Below are 19624 nucleotides of genomic sequence, written 5' to 3'. Positions count from 1 at the left end.
AACTAATAAAAAAGGGAAATAGGTACATGATATTAAAATAAGATAAGCACGGTGGCCTGCGCCTAAAAGTATGTAGGCGGAGTTTTTAAAATAGCGATCTCAAGCTCGCATGCTGCTTAAGCACATCCACATAAACACCACTGCTACACACATCACACACAACACGTCCTCGGATTTATAACAGATGTAGCTGGTCCCTTCATCATCAGGGATCGCTATTTTAAAAACTCCGCCTGTATACTTTTAGGCGCCGGCCACCGTACTTACATAGATATTTAAGAGAAGGTCAAAGGACAAAGTCTTAATATTAGGGGTATATGTTGGTTGCGGGCAAGCGATGTCTTGGGTGAATCCTCACTAATATTATAAATGCGAAAGTAACTGTCTGTCTGTCTGTCTGTCTGTATGTTACTCTTTCACGCATATAAAAAAGTTGCATGAAATGTTATAATCGGATTATTATGCATATTTATTATTGACCTCTACAATAAACAAAGTGTGGTCAGGTTTGTTTTTAAAACTTGAAACGACCTTCGAATAAATCTTAAGTTTTTTTTAGCTTGTTTAACTACCAGTCTAGTGACATTTTGCCCGAGAGTTTTTCAATGTACTTACCTACTTAGGCAGGTTGTTCTACTGGTTAACTTCTACGAGTTGTAGAGCATCCTACTCACGCATTTTGTCCTCAATCAGACTAGTCGAAGTCGTATTAAAATATGTAGAGCTTTGTAATGAATAAGTTTTCCTTGGAAAATCAGATTTTAATTTATGTTTTGTGTGAATTGTTTGTTTGTTTATTTTAATCGAGATTTTGTTAGTATAATTTTACCGCGTTCGAGACTTAATTACCTACAAGAGGTTAGATATTTTACTGCGATGAAATCAGCGCGATAAGGACTGTTTCGTCCGTCGCAAATTGCGAGTGTGTGTATTCTCAAAATGTTGCGACGTAACATTAAATTCTACCCAATATTTTTCGGGATTTTCGTCATATTTCTGATAATAACCAGATTTCTAAACGACTCAAAGACCTTTGCTGTATCAGTGACACCCGAAAGCATACAACAACAATCATCGATCACGGAAAATCTTCAGCAGCCATCAACCTATTCTGACGATGACGCTGAAAGGGTTTTAAGAGAGCAGCGCTTGAAGATTTCGGCGGAGTTGTCCCGGTATAACGTGAGTGCCGGTGAGGAGCTATACCTGGAGGCAGGGGGCCGGCCGGTGCGCACCGTGCTGGTGTCGGCCTGGCGCTCCGGGTCCACCTTCCTGGGAGAGATCCTCAACGCTGTTCCCGGCAACTTCTACCACTATGAACCGTTGCACAAATTCAAAAAAATACAAATCCGAGGACCGCCGCAAAGCGATAGCGCCTTGAAGCTCCTGAAGAATATGTTAAATTGCAACTACCAAGATATGAACGATTATTTTGAATTTGGTAGATTGCATTCGTACCAGCTGACCCATAATACGAGGCTGTGGGAGAATTGTGTGGCGAAGAGGGAGTTGTGTTTGGATGCGAACTTTACGTCCAGGTTCTGCAAACTATTCCCTTTCCATAGTATGAAGTTAGTGCGTATGAGGTTGAAGTTGATGGAGGATATCTTACGGGATAAAGAGTAAGTACTTACCTACCTAGATACCATTCTTAACATGAATGTCTCTCTGTAAGACAGCTGTTTATAACTTCTACTACATTGAGGTTTCACAAAAATGCCCTAGCTACAGCCATAATATCACGTGCGGCAAGACGTACCACATGGCATACAGAGAGAAAGTATACTGTCTTTGGACAGAGGTCCTTTTCTTTTCTCGGTCCCTTTATATATACAAAAATTAACAACTTGCTCAATATATTATGTATGTCGCAGGCATCTGGTTTAATCTCCTTTTTCATTGAACCGCTAGCCCGTTCATTGGATGGCGCTATTCAGTTGTATGACTAAAGGACAACTCGTCAAGTCGTTGATTGAAACGTTCGACGTCTTGACTGAACGTCATTCAGCGAAGTCGTTGAATGGGATATAGTATAGCAACTTTGTAATGTCTGGTTAGGGTGAACATGACCAGACAAGAGCCAACAAAAAGACTATGTTACAAAGCTCTTATCTCACAAATTAACTAAACAATAACAATAAACGTACTTTCATATTGTTGTTCATAATTATCCAGTTTCGCCACAATATTTTCTTTGAAACTATCTGCCCGCGGCGTAATTTCCAAAATCGATTAAGGTATGGTTATTATTTTAAATATTTTGCTTTTAAACATAAATTTTGGCAAAAACCAAAAAAAACTTAAAACTTAAGTAACTCAGAAATGGTTAACTTTCGGATAATGCATTATGGGGTTCAATCGACTGGAAATGCCTTCGTCTATAACCCATTAAAAGGAATACATCGACTTACCAATCACCCGGTATAAGTATCAATTTTACATAAACACTTAGCTAGGTTACTTAAGGCGGTCTTATCGCTTATAGCGATCTCTTCCAGACAACCTTTACTTTACCTGGAATGATCTTGCAGTTTCCCCAACCTGAAGGCGGTGCTGCTAGTGCGCGACCCGCGCGGCGTGCTGCAGTCCCGGCAGCACGCGTACTGGTGCCGCCCCGCGCCCGACTGCTGGGACCCCGCGCGTGTCTGCGGGGACCTGGTCAGCGACTACCGAGCCGCACAGGACCTGCACGAGAGGTTCCCCGGTAGAGTCACGTGAGTAGCGGTGGTTTTGGATTAGGGGAGGCACTCTACAATAGTGTTGCCCAAATTCAGTCTTGGTCTTGCAGTCTTGGTCTTGTTCTTGCGTTTTTGCAAGACCAAGACCAAGAACAAGACCGCGTATTTTTAGCAAGACCAAGACCAAGACTGACCGTGCAAGACTTGAGCAAGAACAAGACATAGCCTGCAAGACTCTTGCGTCTTGCAGAGCGCTATTTCACTGAGTAGTTAGGTGTAACAGTTCGGTGTATAGGTAAGTACGCTTAGGAATTCTATGAGATGCAAAAAACTGTATCAAAGAAAATGAAAAACTGGACCTATGCGCATTACGACTAATACCATAAACATAGCGAATAAAAAAATATCTATTAAAATCAAAAAGTAAACTTTAATAAATAGTAATAGACTAATAGGTAATTGCAAGACTTGCAAGACTCTTGCTGCAAGACCAAGACCAAGACCAAGACTGGGAGCGCAAGACCAAGACCAAGACCAAGACCAGGTGTATTGGCGCAAGACCAAGACCAAGACCAAGACCAGGTGTATTGGCGCAAGACCAAGACCAAGACTGGCTAAGTCTCGTCTTGTTCTTGCATTTGGGCAACACTACTCTACAATATATAAGGAAAAACTAAGTTTCGGAGCTCTGCTGCGCTAGCCACCACTCTGTCTCGTTGTATTAGCTCTCGTTCATTCGTTTTTCGTCAGTATAGAGTAACCCTCCTGGTTTTTTGTGGTTCGGTGCCAGTCCAAACTGTTGGTGAACAATGGGCTACCAGTTGTAGAAAAAAAAAACGATCTCGTTTTACCAGTTACAAAGTTACGAGTTGGCGAACTCTATCAAAGATAGAGTGGCGGGGTGGGACAGCGACGCCCCGACACGAAGTGGCTGTGTACCTACCTATACGCCTTCTGTCAACTCAAGTCGCTAGCGTAATTCGATAGCAATATTATGTATGACATCTTGATTAGCGCCCCTGTCGGTAACGTTAGAAACTAATAAAACCATACGTTGTTCGTATCGACTTAAGTCGACAACACTGGTGATCGGGGTACCTGACTAACTTCTCTAACAATACCTAAAGCTGTTTGCCTTCCTCTCCCAGCTGGCTGCGCTACGAGGACCTCGCCCTGGACTACAGCACCCAGACGCGGCGCCTGTTCCGCTTCCTCGGGCTGGACGTGAGCGCGGCTGTGCAGGAGTTCCTCGACTCGCACACTAACCAGCAGGACTCGTACATCTACTCCACGTATCGGGTCACCAGCGAGGTGCCCTTCAAGTGGAAGAAGGCGCTCAGCTTCGAGTTCGTTAGTCATGTACAGGTATTATACCTATTAGTGATGTAACGAATATTCGCATTCGCATTCGCATTCGCGAATATTCGCATTTTTTTGGATATTCGCATTCGCATTCGCATTCGCAAAAATTTGTGCGAATGTTTTTCGAATGTCAGTAAGTCAGTATTAGGGTGGATTTCAACAAGTCCTAAAAAATCTTCATTTCCGTGGACTTTTTTATCTTAAGGTTTTTTATATTAGAAAAACGCTTTTATTAAAGTTTTTGTTAATGTTAGTGTTCTTACTAAATGGGTAGCAGATAAGTAAAAAACTGAACGAGATACGGATGATTAAAAATTTCGTGCCACGGCGATGAAACATGCGTTCACGGCAATGAAACAAGCGTCCACGGCAATGAAACAAAGGCCCACGGCAATGAAACAAACTTCCACGGCAATGAAAGAACTGTATACAATGGAAATGAAAGAATCAATCCACTGCAATTTTTAAAAAATACTGTGAGGGAAACGAAAACTTAGACAGGTATGTATGGCAGAAATATTTGGATAGATATTGGAACGAAAGAAAGAACGACAGCATGTATGAAAAAATAAGAATATAGTATGGAATTCTCTAAGTAGCATTGTGGGGTCCGTATTGCGACGAATAAAACAAAATGTTTCATTTCACACTAATAACGTTCACAAAATATAATAAACCTTACCTATAACATATTTATGTTCATAAGGTATAATATCCAATTGGTATACTGTTCATTTTATGTAAAATTCATAAAATATACTATAATATGACATAATCTGTGCTGAATTACACAACACCGGCAAAACACCTTGCACCAAAATATAAAGTTAGGTGCGGTTAGGTGCACATGTTGGTCAGCTAAGCGTCTCCCTACATAGCGCCAATAATAATAATGCAGTCAAAACTCCTTGCACCAAAACCTAAACATAGAGCGTCTCCCCATGTAGCCTCGCTTCGCTTTTGATGAACATGTGCACTTAACCGCTCCTCCTTGCTTTTCTCGTCATCGCACCTATCTTTAGGTTGTGGTGCTAGAGGTTATGATGGTGTTGTGTAATTTAACACAGATTATGTGATATGATAGAATATTTTATGAACTTTTTGCTAATTCATAGTATATTTTAAATGGTATAAGAATATGAAATGTACATGTTATCATCATCAGCCTATAATCATCCAATGCTGGACATGGCCTCTCCCAAGGAGCGCCACAACACTCGGGCCTCGGTCTTTCGAATCCAGCCACTACCGGCTATCTGCCTAAGCTTGCATATTTTGACAGCTATGTTGGTAACCTTAGTCCTCTGACGTATAACCTCTTTTCTGATACCATCCATTAGACAAACCCCAAGCATAGCTCTCTCCATAGAGTGACTTTAAATCGGTGGACCAGTCCCACCATCAGTGTCCACGTCTCTGCACCATATGTCATAACTGGCAGGGCGCAATGGTTGAAGACTGTTGGATGCGCCTTTCAGCCTCCTTGTCGAAGTTGCTTCTGCCTAGCCGAATAGTCTGCCTCAGGTAGTCATATTATTGCACAACTTCGATAGTTGTCTCACGAACGATCACCAGCTCCGGTTTTATGTGAACATTCTACATGACTTTTGTCTTGCCCAAGTTCATACGGAGGCCTACACGTTGCAAGCAGCATTAAGGCCACTTAGCATCCAGCTGAGTTCCTGCAGAGATGTATGTTCTATTATATTATATTCTTCTATCTGTGGGAGGTGTAAGTACCTGCACCTGGCTCTCTCGAATGGGACCTTTGTGCAATGTACATATCCCCAAGGTCTAAGCTGCCTTTCTAAGCTTGGACCATTTCCCACCACGCTCGTTCACAGTGGGTTGGTGGATTCACATATTATCTACATGTGCTAAATCTATAGGTAGATATGCAGGATTCTTGACGATTTTTTCCTTCACCGTAAGAGCGATGGTATACATTGTATTTAATTTCAAAGGAACACATTGGTACATGTCAGCACCGGAATTCGCACCCGCATCATTGGCGTGGGAAGCAGGCGCTTACCCAACTGAGCTACCACCGATCTTATTTATACATAACATTCATTATAATTATGTTGTGATTGTTATTATGAATGTAATATAATATATTTCGTTTTTATACATCGCGATACGCACCCGTTTTAACGCACTGCAAAAAGAGGTAATTTGACTAGTCCTGTAGGTAATGTCAGTGATCGGTATTAGGTACCTGTATTACAGGTAAAAGATGGTAAAGATATATTACTTTGCCTAATCATACATACCACGGCGATGAAAACATAAGTCACGGAAATGAATAACCTGGCCACGGAAATGAATAACCTAACCACGGCAATGAATAAAAATTATTTTACAAGACATGGCAATGAAATTTTTTTCATTGCCATAGCTTTTTTTTCATTGCCATAGCAAATATTGGCCACGGAAGCCACGGAAATGAAAGCATGGCGATGAAAACCAAGGCATGAAATATAAATAACTAAAAAAGTATTAACTATTCGAAGAAATAAACACTTTATAAGGTAAATATTTTCAAAAAGCTTTTTTTTGAATTCTTACTCTTGAAGACAAACTTAATTTTATAGAAGTTATATCTATCCACGGCAATGAAAGAAAAAATGTCCAGTCCCCAAAAATTTTACTGATTTTCACTATAGCGCAAAAATGCGGGCACCGATGTACCTCCTTCCATGTCGAGCAGTTAGGCGACACTTGTAAGAAACGATTAGCGCACTGAGGGGGGCACCCAAGCTCATAGGTAAAACAATATCCTTGATCATGTTTAGGACACGGCGATGAACAGAAGTTCTGGGACACATGAATTTTCACTTACCGTTCGTTATATTCTTTATATATTTCAATAAAGGTATTCCGTGACAATACTTTAACTATTAATGTATCAAATGAAACTAAGTTTAACTATCAATACTCAATATTTTTTGATCAATGAAGAATAATACAAAACGTGGTTACGTGGGGACAGACACGGCAATGAAAAATTTGGAGGTTTAATATATTTTTTAAAAATATCCATTAATCCTATTAAAAAAAATATTTAGTGCTACACATAGATAACTATTTCACTTAACCGGAAAAAAATATTAGAAAATTATAACTTGTTTTTTTAGTACCGATTTCATTGATGCCACGCAATTTTTGGCCGCGGGAAATTCACCCATTAATTAGAAAAAACTATTTAAAAATAATGATACGTTAACAAAAAAAAAATCCATTTGTTTATAACCTTTTTAAGAAACCTAATCACATTTTCAGTCTTTACTTTATCATTTGGTATTATTTATAATGATAAATCTGTCGGATGAGTAAAAATATCGCTCGGCAAATCTCGGAACAAAATTGAGACTGCGTTCCTATACTGTGTGTTTTGAACTTGCAATAATTCTTGAATACCTCGACGTAGAGATACGATTTTGGTATCATAGTTTAGCTTATTTCAAATACATTAAAACATACTTAATAATATCATCAAAAAGGGGATATTTTCAAAGTAATTCAAGTACTTAAATGTAGATTTTTTATGTTTTTTTGCGTCAAAAAAAAATAGATTAGGTACTTTTAACTTATTTTATGTACCTTTTTAGCAGTTGTGGATATTATTTTTACTGGGTAGAAATGTCTATTTGAGGATAACAACATTTTATTTCATATCCGTAAGGCGTTTAAATCTCGAGATAGGATTTTTTTATGAAGAAGAAAAAACTAAGTAAGTATCTAAAACTTTAAATGGTTGCCATTTTTAGAATAAGTATTGAGATTTGACCTCACATATGGGGGTGTTTTCTCGATGAAATTACTCGTAGAATCCACCCTTAAAGTTTGCCGGGTCCGAAAAACAACACACTGTTGTGTGAGAACAGTCGCAATGTGTCGTAACAATTACGGGGCTAAAACAAGTGTCATCATCATCATCATCATCATCATCACGACCCATCACGTCCCCACTACCGGGGCACGAGTCTCCCTCCAATTAAGGAAGGGGTCCAGTCCACCACGCCGGCCCAGTGCGGGCTGGTGGACCCCAACACAAGCAAGCTTGTGCTGAGAAAGTTGTCGAGTAAGTGGGCAACCCGACTGTCAGATGTTTTCAAGCTGCCCGAAGGCCTCTGACAAGGCTTAACGACTGCTGCCGAAGCAGCAACCGGGACCCACGGCTTAACGTGCCGTCCGAAGCACGGAAGCGTCCAGAAAAGCACCACTTGAAATTGGTCACCCATCCAATGGCTGACCGAGTCAGTAGTTGCTTAACCTCAGCGATCAGTTACGATCACTGAGGCCCGCTCGACTACGGACGCTTCGCGTTTTTCTTAATGGATCTTTTTCATTGCCCGTGAGTGTAAATAAACAATCAAAAAGCGTATTTTGACAGTACCTATAGTGTCAGAGCAAGACAGCCATACATTTAAATACGTTTAAATGTTTCGTGTAAATCGTCCTCAGAAACTGCACACAGTCGCAATGTGTCGTAACTGTACGGAGCTAAATAAAGTGACAAAAAAAAAACATTTAAGTAAAAAAAAAAGTCTAGTATTGGTTAGTCTGATTCGGAATGCGCCTAGAATGGAACGTACCTCGTTCAGTACGAGACTGCCACCAAACCATACAAATAACGCCAAATTTGAACACTAACTGAATATTCGCATTCGCATTCGCATTCGCGAATGTCGATATCAGATATTCGCATTCGCATTCGCATTCGCGAATGTCCAAAAACACACATTCGTTACATCACTAATACCTATATACTTACCTTCCGCTGCTTGTATTTGATTGATTGATAACATTAAGTAGTACGAAAAATACAGAAAAATAAACTTGAAGGCTACAATACAATACAATAGCTCGACTAGGTTGTGTATAAGTACGTATGTATAGTCAGACCTACGTCAGAACCCGAGAACCAAACCGGGATTGGAACCTCGGATAAATAGTACTCTTTGCCTCGGACAGGCACGGCTGTCAGCGCAATAAAGTTTTGCAAAAGGAACGGATGTCCGTTTTCATATCTATCAACTTTTGTGACTGCGCAAATCTTCCGTCTTTTGTTTCACCATTTCTATCGCTAGAGGCACTGCATTGTTCATAATTATTAATTATCATAGACCTAACTACTACATTATGTAACTAAGAAAACTGTACCTAACTCAAACCCTTGTTACACCTACCGGAACGAGTTGCGAGACAGTAGTATCCTCGACCAAAGAACGACTTTAACCCTCGGTCGAGGACACTGTCTGGGCCACCCTACTCGGTAGGTGTAATCAGGGTATAACACGCAGCACATGTTGGTTGCAGGATGCGTGTGTCGAAGCGATGGAGCTGTGGGGCTACCGACCCGCGCACAACCGCAGCCACATGCAGAGCGAAGACTTCGTGCCCATCGGCCCCTACCAAGTCAAATTATGACCATTAAAATAAATAAACTACGTCCATAAAATTAATAATGAGTTTGGTATACTTACAGCAAATTTACCCCTACTAGTAGTAGTGTCCTATGAGTACTACAGTAGGTATATAGTTGTCTTAGCAGCCACATCCCAAATTATGAGATTGACCCATGATTCATTCACCTATTGCTGTTGGCCGGTTGCACCCGTACCGCTAGCTAAATGTGGCATCATTTCACAATGTGGTAAGTAGTTAAAATAACGTAAAACAATAACAGAACCACCAACCCGCACTTGGTCAGCGTGGTGGACTTGGCCTAAACCCTTCCTTCATTGGAAGGAGACCCGTGCCCCAGCAGTGGGGACGTAATGGGTCGTGATGATGAATAACAGAACCTTCAAAAATGCAAACCTCGGATGGTACTGATTCTGAGGAGGAAATATTGACTCATGTCATGTCAACTTGTTCTGAATGTGCATTTGAACGCAGTTAACTTTGGCTTGCACAGTTCGCAACATAGACATAGTATGCACATTAGACTTGGGCTTTTTACTCCAGCACAATGAAATCCTTTATTTCAGTTTCTCCAATCTGAAGGTGGTGCTGCTCGTCAGGGACCCTCGTGGCGTGCTGAGCTCCCGCCAGACGCACTCCTGGTGCCGCACCTGGCCGGACTGCTGGGACCCCGCGCTCCTGTGTGGAGACAATGGCCAGCGACTACGTGGCACTACACGCTTGGGCCAAGTTTCCGAACCGACTCACGTTCGTTAGTAGCTCTCAGTAAATAATTATAATGTAGCGTTAGCGGATTACGGAGTGCGGCGGGAGAGTCGCCATCTAGCGGTACTCACGCTGCACTGGCTCCGGGCCATACATTTTTTTTAATGAAAAATCTACACTCGGCCCTCAGTAAATATTTAGACAGCGTGTATTTTACGAAAAACGAACGTAGGCCATGGACCTAAATTCTATACAAGGATATTTCTTTTAATTTCCAGTGCGGTGCGTTTTGAGGATCTGGCGCTGAACTACACTCGCGAGACAAGGAGGCTGTTCCAGACCCTCGGAAGGTCCATGGGGGTGGCAGTGGAGGACTTCTTCAAGGCTCATACACACAACGCAAGGGACAAAACCGCATACTCCACCTTCAGGGTGTCTCACAATGTACCATTCCAGTGGATAAAATACCTCGATTACCAATTTGTCAAACAGATACAGGTAGGTGACAAAAGAACTAGAATGTAAATACTGCACCGACACTATATCTTACAGCATCTCAGATCAGGATGCCTTTTTGGTGTTGGACAATGTCTGTAGTTACCCGGGCCAGTTGACTGGAATCTGGCTTGTAGGCCAGTGTCCAGTGTCTCAGATACCGAATACGGTTGAAATGTTGTTAAATAGTTGTAAATGCTTTTGTAGGAGGTGTGTTTGGAGGCGATATCCCTGTGGGGCTACCGCGCGGCGCTGAGCGCGGGGCACATGCGGAGCCGGCACTTCCAGCCCGTCGGCCCGTGTGGCGTCACTCAGGCCGTGCCCGTCATCTGACATCGCTACACTGATGACTTCCTTGCTGTGGTTCTGACTGCGTCATGCAAGTTATTGTTAAGATTTTCTTTGCAATATTTATTAGTATTTTATTCTGACGTATGTAGGTAAGTAATGTGCTTATATAAATACACCCGTGTTCGCTCGCTCAATAGGGGTTTTTGCATAAGTACCTACTGAGTACTACCTGAGGTGGTATATATGGTTCAGGCGGGGAAAGCGCAGATCTCTTATGAGATGAATTATTTATTTATTATTTATGGAAAACCAACAGTTACATATAAAAAATAAATTTAGACAGAAAATTATAACTTAAACCAAAAACAGTTTCCACTTATAATATAACTTAGATAGTTAAGACAGTTTAAAACATATATATATATAAGTATATTTTAATTTTAATTAACCTACCGATATACAAAAAAAAAATTAAGAATTACTTAAATTAGGTATGTCAGGTATGTCATATGTCACCTTAAATTAGGTACTCTGAATATTAACTTCAAGCTGGAGAGGAGACGTCTGGTGAAGTCGACCCTTCGTCCCACACTGCACCAAATTAGAGCTGGCAACACCAGCTTCCAGAGAGAACTACAGAGCCGATTCGAATCGCTGGAAACCACTACGGATATTGACGCGGATACAATCCAAATAGTGAAGGCTCTTCGTGAGGTGGGCCACTGACATTTTAGCGTGAGAAGCAAAAGCAAGGAGTCTAAACTTTCAAGCGAGACACTCGAGCTTATGAGGCAGAGACGCGAATTTCCGTCGGCAGGTGACACTTCGTCAGAACTACGGGTACTCAACAAGCGTATAAAGAAGCTGATACGAAGAGATCTCCGTCGCTCCAACACACGCGCCATAGCAGCAGCAATTGAGCAAAATCGGGGGTCAAAAGTCTTCGTTCAGCAACTTGGGAGAAGCCACTTGACGAAGTTGAGGTCTGCAGATGGTAATATCGTTGCCTCTAAGCCGGAGGTTCTTGCCGAAATCGAAGGTTTTTACGGACAACTTTATGCTTCACACGCGCAGAAGTGTGTGGCGCAGCTCACCGATTCCAGAGCGCCACTAATACGCCACTACACTGACGACATCCCTGACGTCGACATAGGTGAGATTAGGATAGCCCTTGAGCAGCTTAAAAACAACAAGGCTCCGGGTGAAGACGGAATTACTACAGAGCTTCTGAAAGCTGGAGGTATTGCAATCCTCGAACAGCTCCAGAGGCTCTTCAATTCGGTTCTTCACAATGGCATTACACCGGAGGCATGGTCTGAGAGCGTCGTGGTATTGTTCTTTAAGAAGGGTGACAAAACCCTTCAGAAGAACTATAGACCGATCTCGCTTTTAAGCCATGTATACAAGCTGTTCTCGAGGGTTATCACGAACCGTCTTGCCCAAAAGTTAGACCAGTTTCAGCTCCCAGAGCAGGCTGGGTTTCGAAAAGGCTTTAGTACAATAGACCACATCCACACAGTAAGGCAGATTATACAGAAGACCGAAGAGTATAATCAGCCTCTGTGTCTAGCCTTTGTGGACTATGAAAAAGCCTTCGACTCCATCGAGACCTGGGCAGTTTCGGAATCCTTGCAGAGATGCCAAATCGATTGGCGCTATATCGAGGTGTTGAGATGTCTGTACAATGCCACTACTATGACTGTCCAAGTACAGGACCACAAGACAAGACCTATCCAACTGCAACGTGGAGTGAGACAGGGGGATGTAATATCTCCGAAACTGTTCACCAAGGCATTGGAAGATGTCTTTAAGACGTTGGACTGGAAAGGACATGGCATATGTATAAATGGCGAGTACATGCCACACCTCCGCTTCGCGGACGACATCGTTATTATGGCAGAATCTCTGCAGGAACTCAGCTGGATGCTAAGTGGCCTAAATGCTGCTTCCCGACGTGTAGGCCTCGAAATGAACTTGGACAAGACGAAAGTCATGTACAATGCTCACATCAAACCGGAGCCGGTCGCCGTTGGTGAGGCAACACTCGAAGTTGTGCAAGAATATGTCTACCTCGGGCAGACTATTCGGTTAGGCAGAAGCAACTTCGACAAGGAGGCTGCAAGGCGCATCCAACTGGGTTGGGCTGCATTCGGGAAACTTCGTCACATATTCTCCTCGGCCATTCCTCAGAGCCTGAAGACAAAAGTCTTCAACCAGTGCGTCCTGCCAGTGATGACGTATGGTGCAGAGACGTGGACACTGACGGTAGGACTGGTCCACCGATTTAAAGTCGCTCAGCGTGCTATGGAGAGAGCTATGCTTGGGGTTTCTCTGATGGATCGTATCAGAAATGAGGTTATCCGTCAGAGGACTAAGGTTACCGACATAGCTGTCAAAATATGCAAGCTGAAGTGGCAGTGGGCTGGTCATATCTGCCGAAGAACCGATAACCGTTGGGGTAGACGAGTTCTCGAGTGGAGACCACGAACAGGCAAACGCAGCGTGGGACGCCCTCCTGCCCGCTGGACTGACGACCTTAGGCGGGTGGCGGGTAGTGGTTGGATGAGGAAGGCCGAGGACCGAGTGTTGTGGCGCTCCTTGGGAGAGGCCTATGTCCAGCAGTGGATGATTATTGGCTGATGATGATGATGATGAGGTATGTCAGTCAGTATGTAAGTTATTTTATCTATTTTTAAATAAGGTATGTCAGTCAGTACGTAAGTTATTTAATCTATTTTTGAGAACATTGCTTGATAGCATAAATAAATCTAAATCTTTACAATCTTTATTACATAATTTACTAGCTCTGATAAGAAAAGAATTATACATATATTATAAAAAATAAAAAAGTTGCATGAAATGTTATAAGAAAGAAAAAAAGTTGCATGATATGATATAAGTAATCGGATTATTATATGCAAATTTCTTAGAGTATATAGCAAATTTATTATTTACCTCTAATTACTTAAATCAAACAAAATGTAGGAATCTAGATATTTTTCAAAAACTGGAATTGACCTTTCGAATATCAAATTTCGAATAAATTTTGAAGTTGTTTTACCAGTCTAGTGACATTTTATCCGAAGGTTTTTCTATGTACTTAGGCAGGTGGTTCTAATGGTTCGACGAGTGGTAGAGCACCCACCGCATCATTTTGTCCTCAAGTCAGTTTTGTATTTTGTAATGATAATTTTGCCGCGTTCGATATTTAACTATTACAAGAGGTTAGATATTTTACTACGATGAAATCATCGGGCTAACGGACATTTTCGTTCGTCGCAAATTGCGAGTACCTACGTGTGTGTGTATTCTCAAAATGTTACGATTCTACTCAATATTTTTCGTGATTTTAATCATATTTCTGATAATAAGCAAATTCCTAAACGACACGAAGACCTCCGCAGCATCGGTGACTCCCGGAAGCATACCATCATCGATCGCGGAAAATCTTCAGCAGCCATCAACTTATTCTGACGATGACGCTGAAAGGGTTTTAAGGGAGCAACGCTTGAAGATTGCGGCCGAGTTGTCCCGGTATAACGTGAGTGCCGGTGAGGACCTATACATGGAGTCGGGGGGGCGGCCCGTGCGCAGCATGATCGTGTCCTCCTGGCGCTCCGGAACCACCTTCCTGGGCGAGATCCTCAACGCCGTCCCGGGCAACTTCTACCACTTTGAACCATTACTTAAGTATGATATAATACAAATAAGAGGGCCTCCACATGCCGATGATGCCTTGACCTTACTCAATAACATGTTTAAATGTAACTTCCAAGGAATGGACGACTATTTTGAATTATGTAGACTACATTCGTACCAGCTGACCCCTAATACGAGGCTGTGGGAGAATTGTGTCGCAAAGAGGGAATTGTGTTTGAATGCGAACTTTACGTCCAGGTTCTGCAAACTGTTTCCCTTCCAAAGTATGAAGTTATTGCGTATGAGGTTGAAGTTGATGGAGGATATCTTACGGGATAAAGAGTAAGTACCTACTTACCTAGATTCCATTCTTAACTACCTACTTATAGTTTATATGTAGGTATATCGGAAGTGAACCTATCATGGGTAAATAGTTATTTATTAGCGAAATTATTTATGTAGGTATTGAAAAGCTTCCTCAATCGAGGAAATTAAGCTCTTTTATTTATTTTTGTAGGTATACCTACCATTACTTATTACTTACATGGCATTTTACCTGCTTAGGTATTACCATACCTTGTAATACCATGGTATACTACATCAGCTGAAATTTGAAATCATAGAACAACGCGGACTCGATGTTTGAAATATTGCAAACCAACTATCAAACTTTTTCAAGTAAGTACCAACGTCAACCTACCACCTGTGGGGTGGGGTGATTATGTAATTCGATAATAACTGGCTTTACCGTAAGTTGACTGTCAAAGACCAAATTACCACCTCGTTATAACTACTCATAGCCGCGCTCAGGCCCGGGTCTCATCGACGGCGCGTAATAGGATAGGAGACCCGGGCCTCAAATGTCTCCCCATACCCCTTATTCCAGTTTACCCAACGTGAAGGCGGTGCTGCTAGTGCGTGACCCGCGCGGCGTGCTACAATCCCGGCAGCACACGAAATGGTGCCGCCCCGCGCCCGACTGCTGGGACCCCGCGCGCGTGTGCGGCGACCTGGTCAGCGACTACCGCGCGGCCCAAGACCTGCACGAGAGGTTCCCCGGTAGAGTCACGTGAGTAGCGGTGCTTTCGTAAGCTAAGTAATTTAAGTAGGGGGTACATTCTAAAGGAGAAAAACAACTAAGTTGAAGTTGGAGCTCTATTGCGGTAGCCACGACTCTGTCTCGTTGTATTTATACGTGCCGATTGCATGACATTTCTCGTTCATTCGTTTTTCGTCAGTATTGAGTACCTAATGGTTCTTTGTGGTTTGGTGTGAGTCCAAACTGTTGGTGTACACTCGGCTACCATTTAATTACTTAAATTAAATCCATGCCGGATGGATGCCCGGTTTATAACAATTTCATTAGTACTTATCTTAAGCTACTTATGACTTGTCTTCCTCTCCCAGCTGGCTGCGCTTCGAGGACCTCGCCCTGGACTACAGCACCCAGACGCGGCGTCTGTTCCGCTTCCTCGGGCTTGACGTGAGTCCGGCCGTGCAGGAGTTCCTCGACTCGCACACCAACCAGCAGGACTCGAACATCTACTCCACGTATCGGGTCACCAGCGAGGTGCCCTTCAAGTGGAAGAAGGCGCTTAGCTTCGAGTTCGTTAGTCATGTACAGGTATTATACCTATATACTTACCTACCGCTGCTTGTATTTGATTGATTGATAACATTAGTGCTGTTGTAATAAAAAAACATTACGATGAAAAATACACAAAAATAAATTTGAAGGCTACAATACAATAGCTCGGCTAAGGTGTGTATAAGTACGCATAGTCAGACCTACGTCAGAACCCGAGAACCAAACCGGGATTGGAACCTCGGACGGGCACTGCTGTCAGCGCAATAAGTTTCGCAAAAGGAGCGGATGTCCGTTTTCATCTATCAACTTTAGTGACTGCGCAAATCTTCCGTCTTTTGTTTCACCATCGCTAGAGGCGCTGGCTGCATTGTTCGTCGAGGACACTGACTGGGCCACCCTACTCGGTAGGTGTAATCAGGGTATAACACGCAGCACATGTTGGTTGCAGGATGCGTGTGTCGAAGCGATGGAGCTGTGGGGCTACCGTCCCGCGCACAACCGCAGCCACATGCAGAGCGAAGACTTCCTACCCATCGGCCCCTACCAAGTTACACTATGATCATGGAAATAAATAAACTACGTTCATAAACTGAATAATAAGTTTGCATCCTGAATGTAGGTAGGTATACAGCTCAACATTAGGTTGTACCGCTGTTACTGCAAACTTATCCCGACTAGTCCTTGTCCTATACTACAGTAGTAGTCTTTAGAACCCGCATCCCAAATTATGAGATTCACCTACAGCTGTTGGCCTGTTGCAACAGTACCGCCAGCCAAATAAGTGGGAGTTGGGATTTGGGATACGAAGTGCAACCTCAGAATAATAATCATCGGCCTCGATCTTGGTTACTGTCTGTCTCACAACGTAGTCTGTGTTTTGTACACAGATTAGGGAGCCTATGGTTTTATAGCAAAGTGTCAAAATGCCTCTACAAAATCAAAACAATTTTGTTATTCTATAAAATTTTAAGATTATTATCATTTCACAATGTGGTAGTCAAAATAATCTAAAACAATAACAGAACAGTCTAAAATGGAAACCTCGGATAGTACTGATTCTGAGGAGGAAATATTGATATACGCAGAGTTTGATGAAAATGTGGAAATTGGATCTTACAGAAGTATTCACGGTCTAGGTGTAGATAGTAAGAATCCCATTATTCAAATGGATGATACTTTCTTTACTGGTAAGCATAAATACTCATTATTTTCTTCCTCACAAACATATTTTATTTATTTAATTAAACACATAACCTCTGGAGACTTGCTGGATAGATATAGGAAGACTTATAAAGAGTATCATTTCATAATTTTTCACTTTGAAATATCCTGTACTTCAATATCAATTATAACCTGTTGGCAATTTTTATAGAGATTCAAAACTTTTTAGGTTAACCTAACATTTATTTAGGTATACATATAATTTAATTGGAGTAATTTTATGATTTTCTTGAATATTTATAGGAAAATATGAAACTCCAAATGGGACCTTCATGTTTTTTGAGCCAGACCTGTCTCCTCTACCCGAAGACCACATATTTGAGAGAGTCCCTGAGAACCGTCTCAAATATATCTGCAAGACAAGGAAATTCCTGAACATGAGCCATGCTTATGTCACACCTAAAGAAGGCACAGGTACCTATATAAAAATATGTTCAAAGTATAATGCATAGCTTGTGTAGTAGATTTTATTTGTTCAATACTTTTACTGGTTTGTCATAATTATTATATTGCTGTCTGCTTGTACCAGTTTCATTGTGGCTACAAGTAATATTTAATACTGAAAACCTCCAAAATATCTATAACATAAATGTGTGTTTATTCAACTTTTCAGCTAAGGACACAAAAAGTAATTTAGGTATAGTGCCACAATCTTATCTGTTCCGGTGGCGACGTCGCTGTCATGGAATCCAGTGATGCCATCGATTAAATTTTGCCTATTTCTGGTTTAAACGACAATGCATTTCTGCTATTACCTATTGTTATAATTTTAAACCAGAAATAGGCAAAATTTAATACATTCATAAGTATAGATAAATCAAAATATAGGGTCGATAGTAAATGAAAGTGGATATAATATATCAAACGACATTTGTTGTATGGAAAATTTGTCCACGGCGAACAGAAATAAAATTAGTTCTGATTATGTTCTGCTTCTGATATAGGAGATTAAATCTAGATTACAATGGTATAGGTAATATATGTGGGTCGCGAGAATAACGAGATAGATAGACTTAAAAAAACTATTAATTAAGTATTATTTTTGAACACTTTATTTTACATTTTCTAAAGTAACAAGAAACAAAAGCATACAATTAAAAGAAATTCAGACAGTGTGCAAAGGCTAATTCATCATCATCATCATCATCATCATCATCTCGACCCATCACGTCACCACTGCTGGGGCACGGGTCTCCTTCCAAAGGCTAATTGCTAAAAAGCAACTTCTTTCAGCCAACTCTTGATAAGTTGGGAAATGACACAATGACATGTCATAAATCATCATTATTTCGTCTAAAATCGCTGCAGGTGCGCGAAATTCTTCTTGGTATATTGCCTAAGATTTAAAGTATCATGTCACGTCCTCACACCTGTAACCAAAGAAAAATAAAGATTATATACTTTTCATCACGAGTACCACGACCCATCCCGTCCCCACTGCTGGGGCACGGGCCTCTCGGGAAAATATTTCATAAAATTACATGGAGTATAATTGGGTAAAATTATTCGTCATATTTGGCAACACTAACCTGTAGCCGCTGCAACTCGTTCTTCCAATTTTTCAAACGGAATTAAAGGCGCCTGAATACGTAATTCTTCCTGCATAAAGCCAATATATATAGTACTACTTTTCTTGCATCACATTACAGCGTTTTTGGCAGTATTTCACCCAGAAAATCACAAAACAAATTAAATAACGTAGCGTCAGCTTATTTGCAGAAATTGACAACTCAAATAACGCACAGAGTATGAAATGACGTTTGACAATGACGTCTCGTTGTTGCACATTTTGACCACCGGAACAGATAAGATTGTGGCACTATATGATAGATGATGATGTGCAAGTTGTCACTTTCAATTCAATTCAAGAAGCCATTGAGAAGTTTAAAAGTGACTGGACTCCTACAGATGACTTGGAAGTTAAATCTTCTGAAGAAAACATTGAAAATAGTAATAGAGATGAATCCCGTACAACTAAAATGAACTTAGAAGACTCAATGGAAATAGAACAAGTAACATAATATTTAAAATATGTGTAATAAGTACATACTTAATTTATAAGATTAAAGACTATTGTTAAAATGTTATGAATTTATTTTTATTAAAGTGGTAACTTTATTGGCTTGAATACGAACGTATGCGTAGACTGTGGAGTGGGTAAGGCATTATTAGAGAAGAGAACTAGATACATAAATATAATAAACCGGCAACTATT

General features: G+C 41.3%; 4 protein-coding genes across 6 annotated transcripts; all 4 read left to right on the top strand.

The window, feature by feature from the left end:
• Positions 1–458: 458 nt before the first annotated feature.
• Positions 459–11260, top strand: LOC105386131 (carbohydrate sulfotransferase 4). Of its 3 annotated transcripts, none has more exons than XM_048625935.1 (6): positions 459–1622; positions 2532–2714; positions 3827–4028; positions 9363–10221; positions 10454–10673; positions 10878–11260. In XM_048625935.1, the coding sequence occupies exons 1-4, from the start codon at positions 940–942 to the stop codon at positions 9471–9473; spliced, it is 1179 nt and encodes a 392-aa protein (XP_048481892.1). In that variant the 5' UTR covers positions 459–939; the 3' UTR covers positions 9474–10221; positions 10454–10673; positions 10878–11260. The 3 variants fall into 3 exon arrangements, with proteins under 3 accessions (XP_048481892.1, XP_048481891.1, XP_048481890.1); XM_048625934.1 differs by having other exon boundaries at positions 572–1622; positions 3827–4043; positions 9363–10217; XM_048625933.1 differs by having other exon boundaries at positions 572–1622; positions 3827–4043.
• On the top strand, positions 9695–11003 carry LOC125489564 (carbohydrate sulfotransferase 3-like). The gene is made up of 4 exons (XM_048625670.1): positions 9695–9699; positions 10037–10150; positions 10454–10673; positions 10878–11003. The coding sequence occupies exons 1-4, from the start codon at positions 9695–9697 to the stop codon at positions 11001–11003; spliced, it is 465 nt and encodes a 154-aa protein (XP_048481627.1).
• Positions 11261–13886: 2626 nt separating the features above from the next.
• On the top strand, positions 13887–16782 carry LOC125488431 (carbohydrate sulfotransferase 4-like). The gene is made up of 4 exons (XM_048625936.1): positions 13887–14942; positions 15487–15669; positions 16008–16224; positions 16637–16782. The coding sequence occupies exons 1-4, from the start codon at positions 14278–14280 to the stop codon at positions 16745–16747; spliced, it is 1176 nt and encodes a 391-aa protein (XP_048481893.1). The 5' UTR covers positions 13887–14277; the 3' UTR covers positions 16748–16782.
• Positions 16783–17141: 359 nt separating this feature from the next.
• Positions 17142–19496, top strand: LOC105386132 (general transcription factor 3C polypeptide 6). Its single transcript, XM_048625939.1, has 4 exons — positions 17142–17375; positions 17653–17823; positions 18023–18048; positions 19233–19496. The coding sequence occupies exons 1-4, from the start codon at positions 17222–17224 to the stop codon at positions 19428–19430; spliced, it is 549 nt and encodes a 182-aa protein (XP_048481896.1). The 5' UTR covers positions 17142–17221; the 3' UTR covers positions 19431–19496.
• Positions 19497–19624: the final 128 nt, after the last annotated feature.

This window comes from Plutella xylostella, chromosome 15 (assembly GCF_932276165.1).
Source record: "Plutella xylostella chromosome 15, ilPluXylo3.1, whole genome shotgun sequence".
Taxonomy (NCBI): domain Eukaryota; kingdom Metazoa; phylum Arthropoda; class Insecta; order Lepidoptera; family Plutellidae; genus Plutella; species Plutella xylostella.
This window is presented reverse-complemented; position numbering and strand designations above follow the sequence as displayed.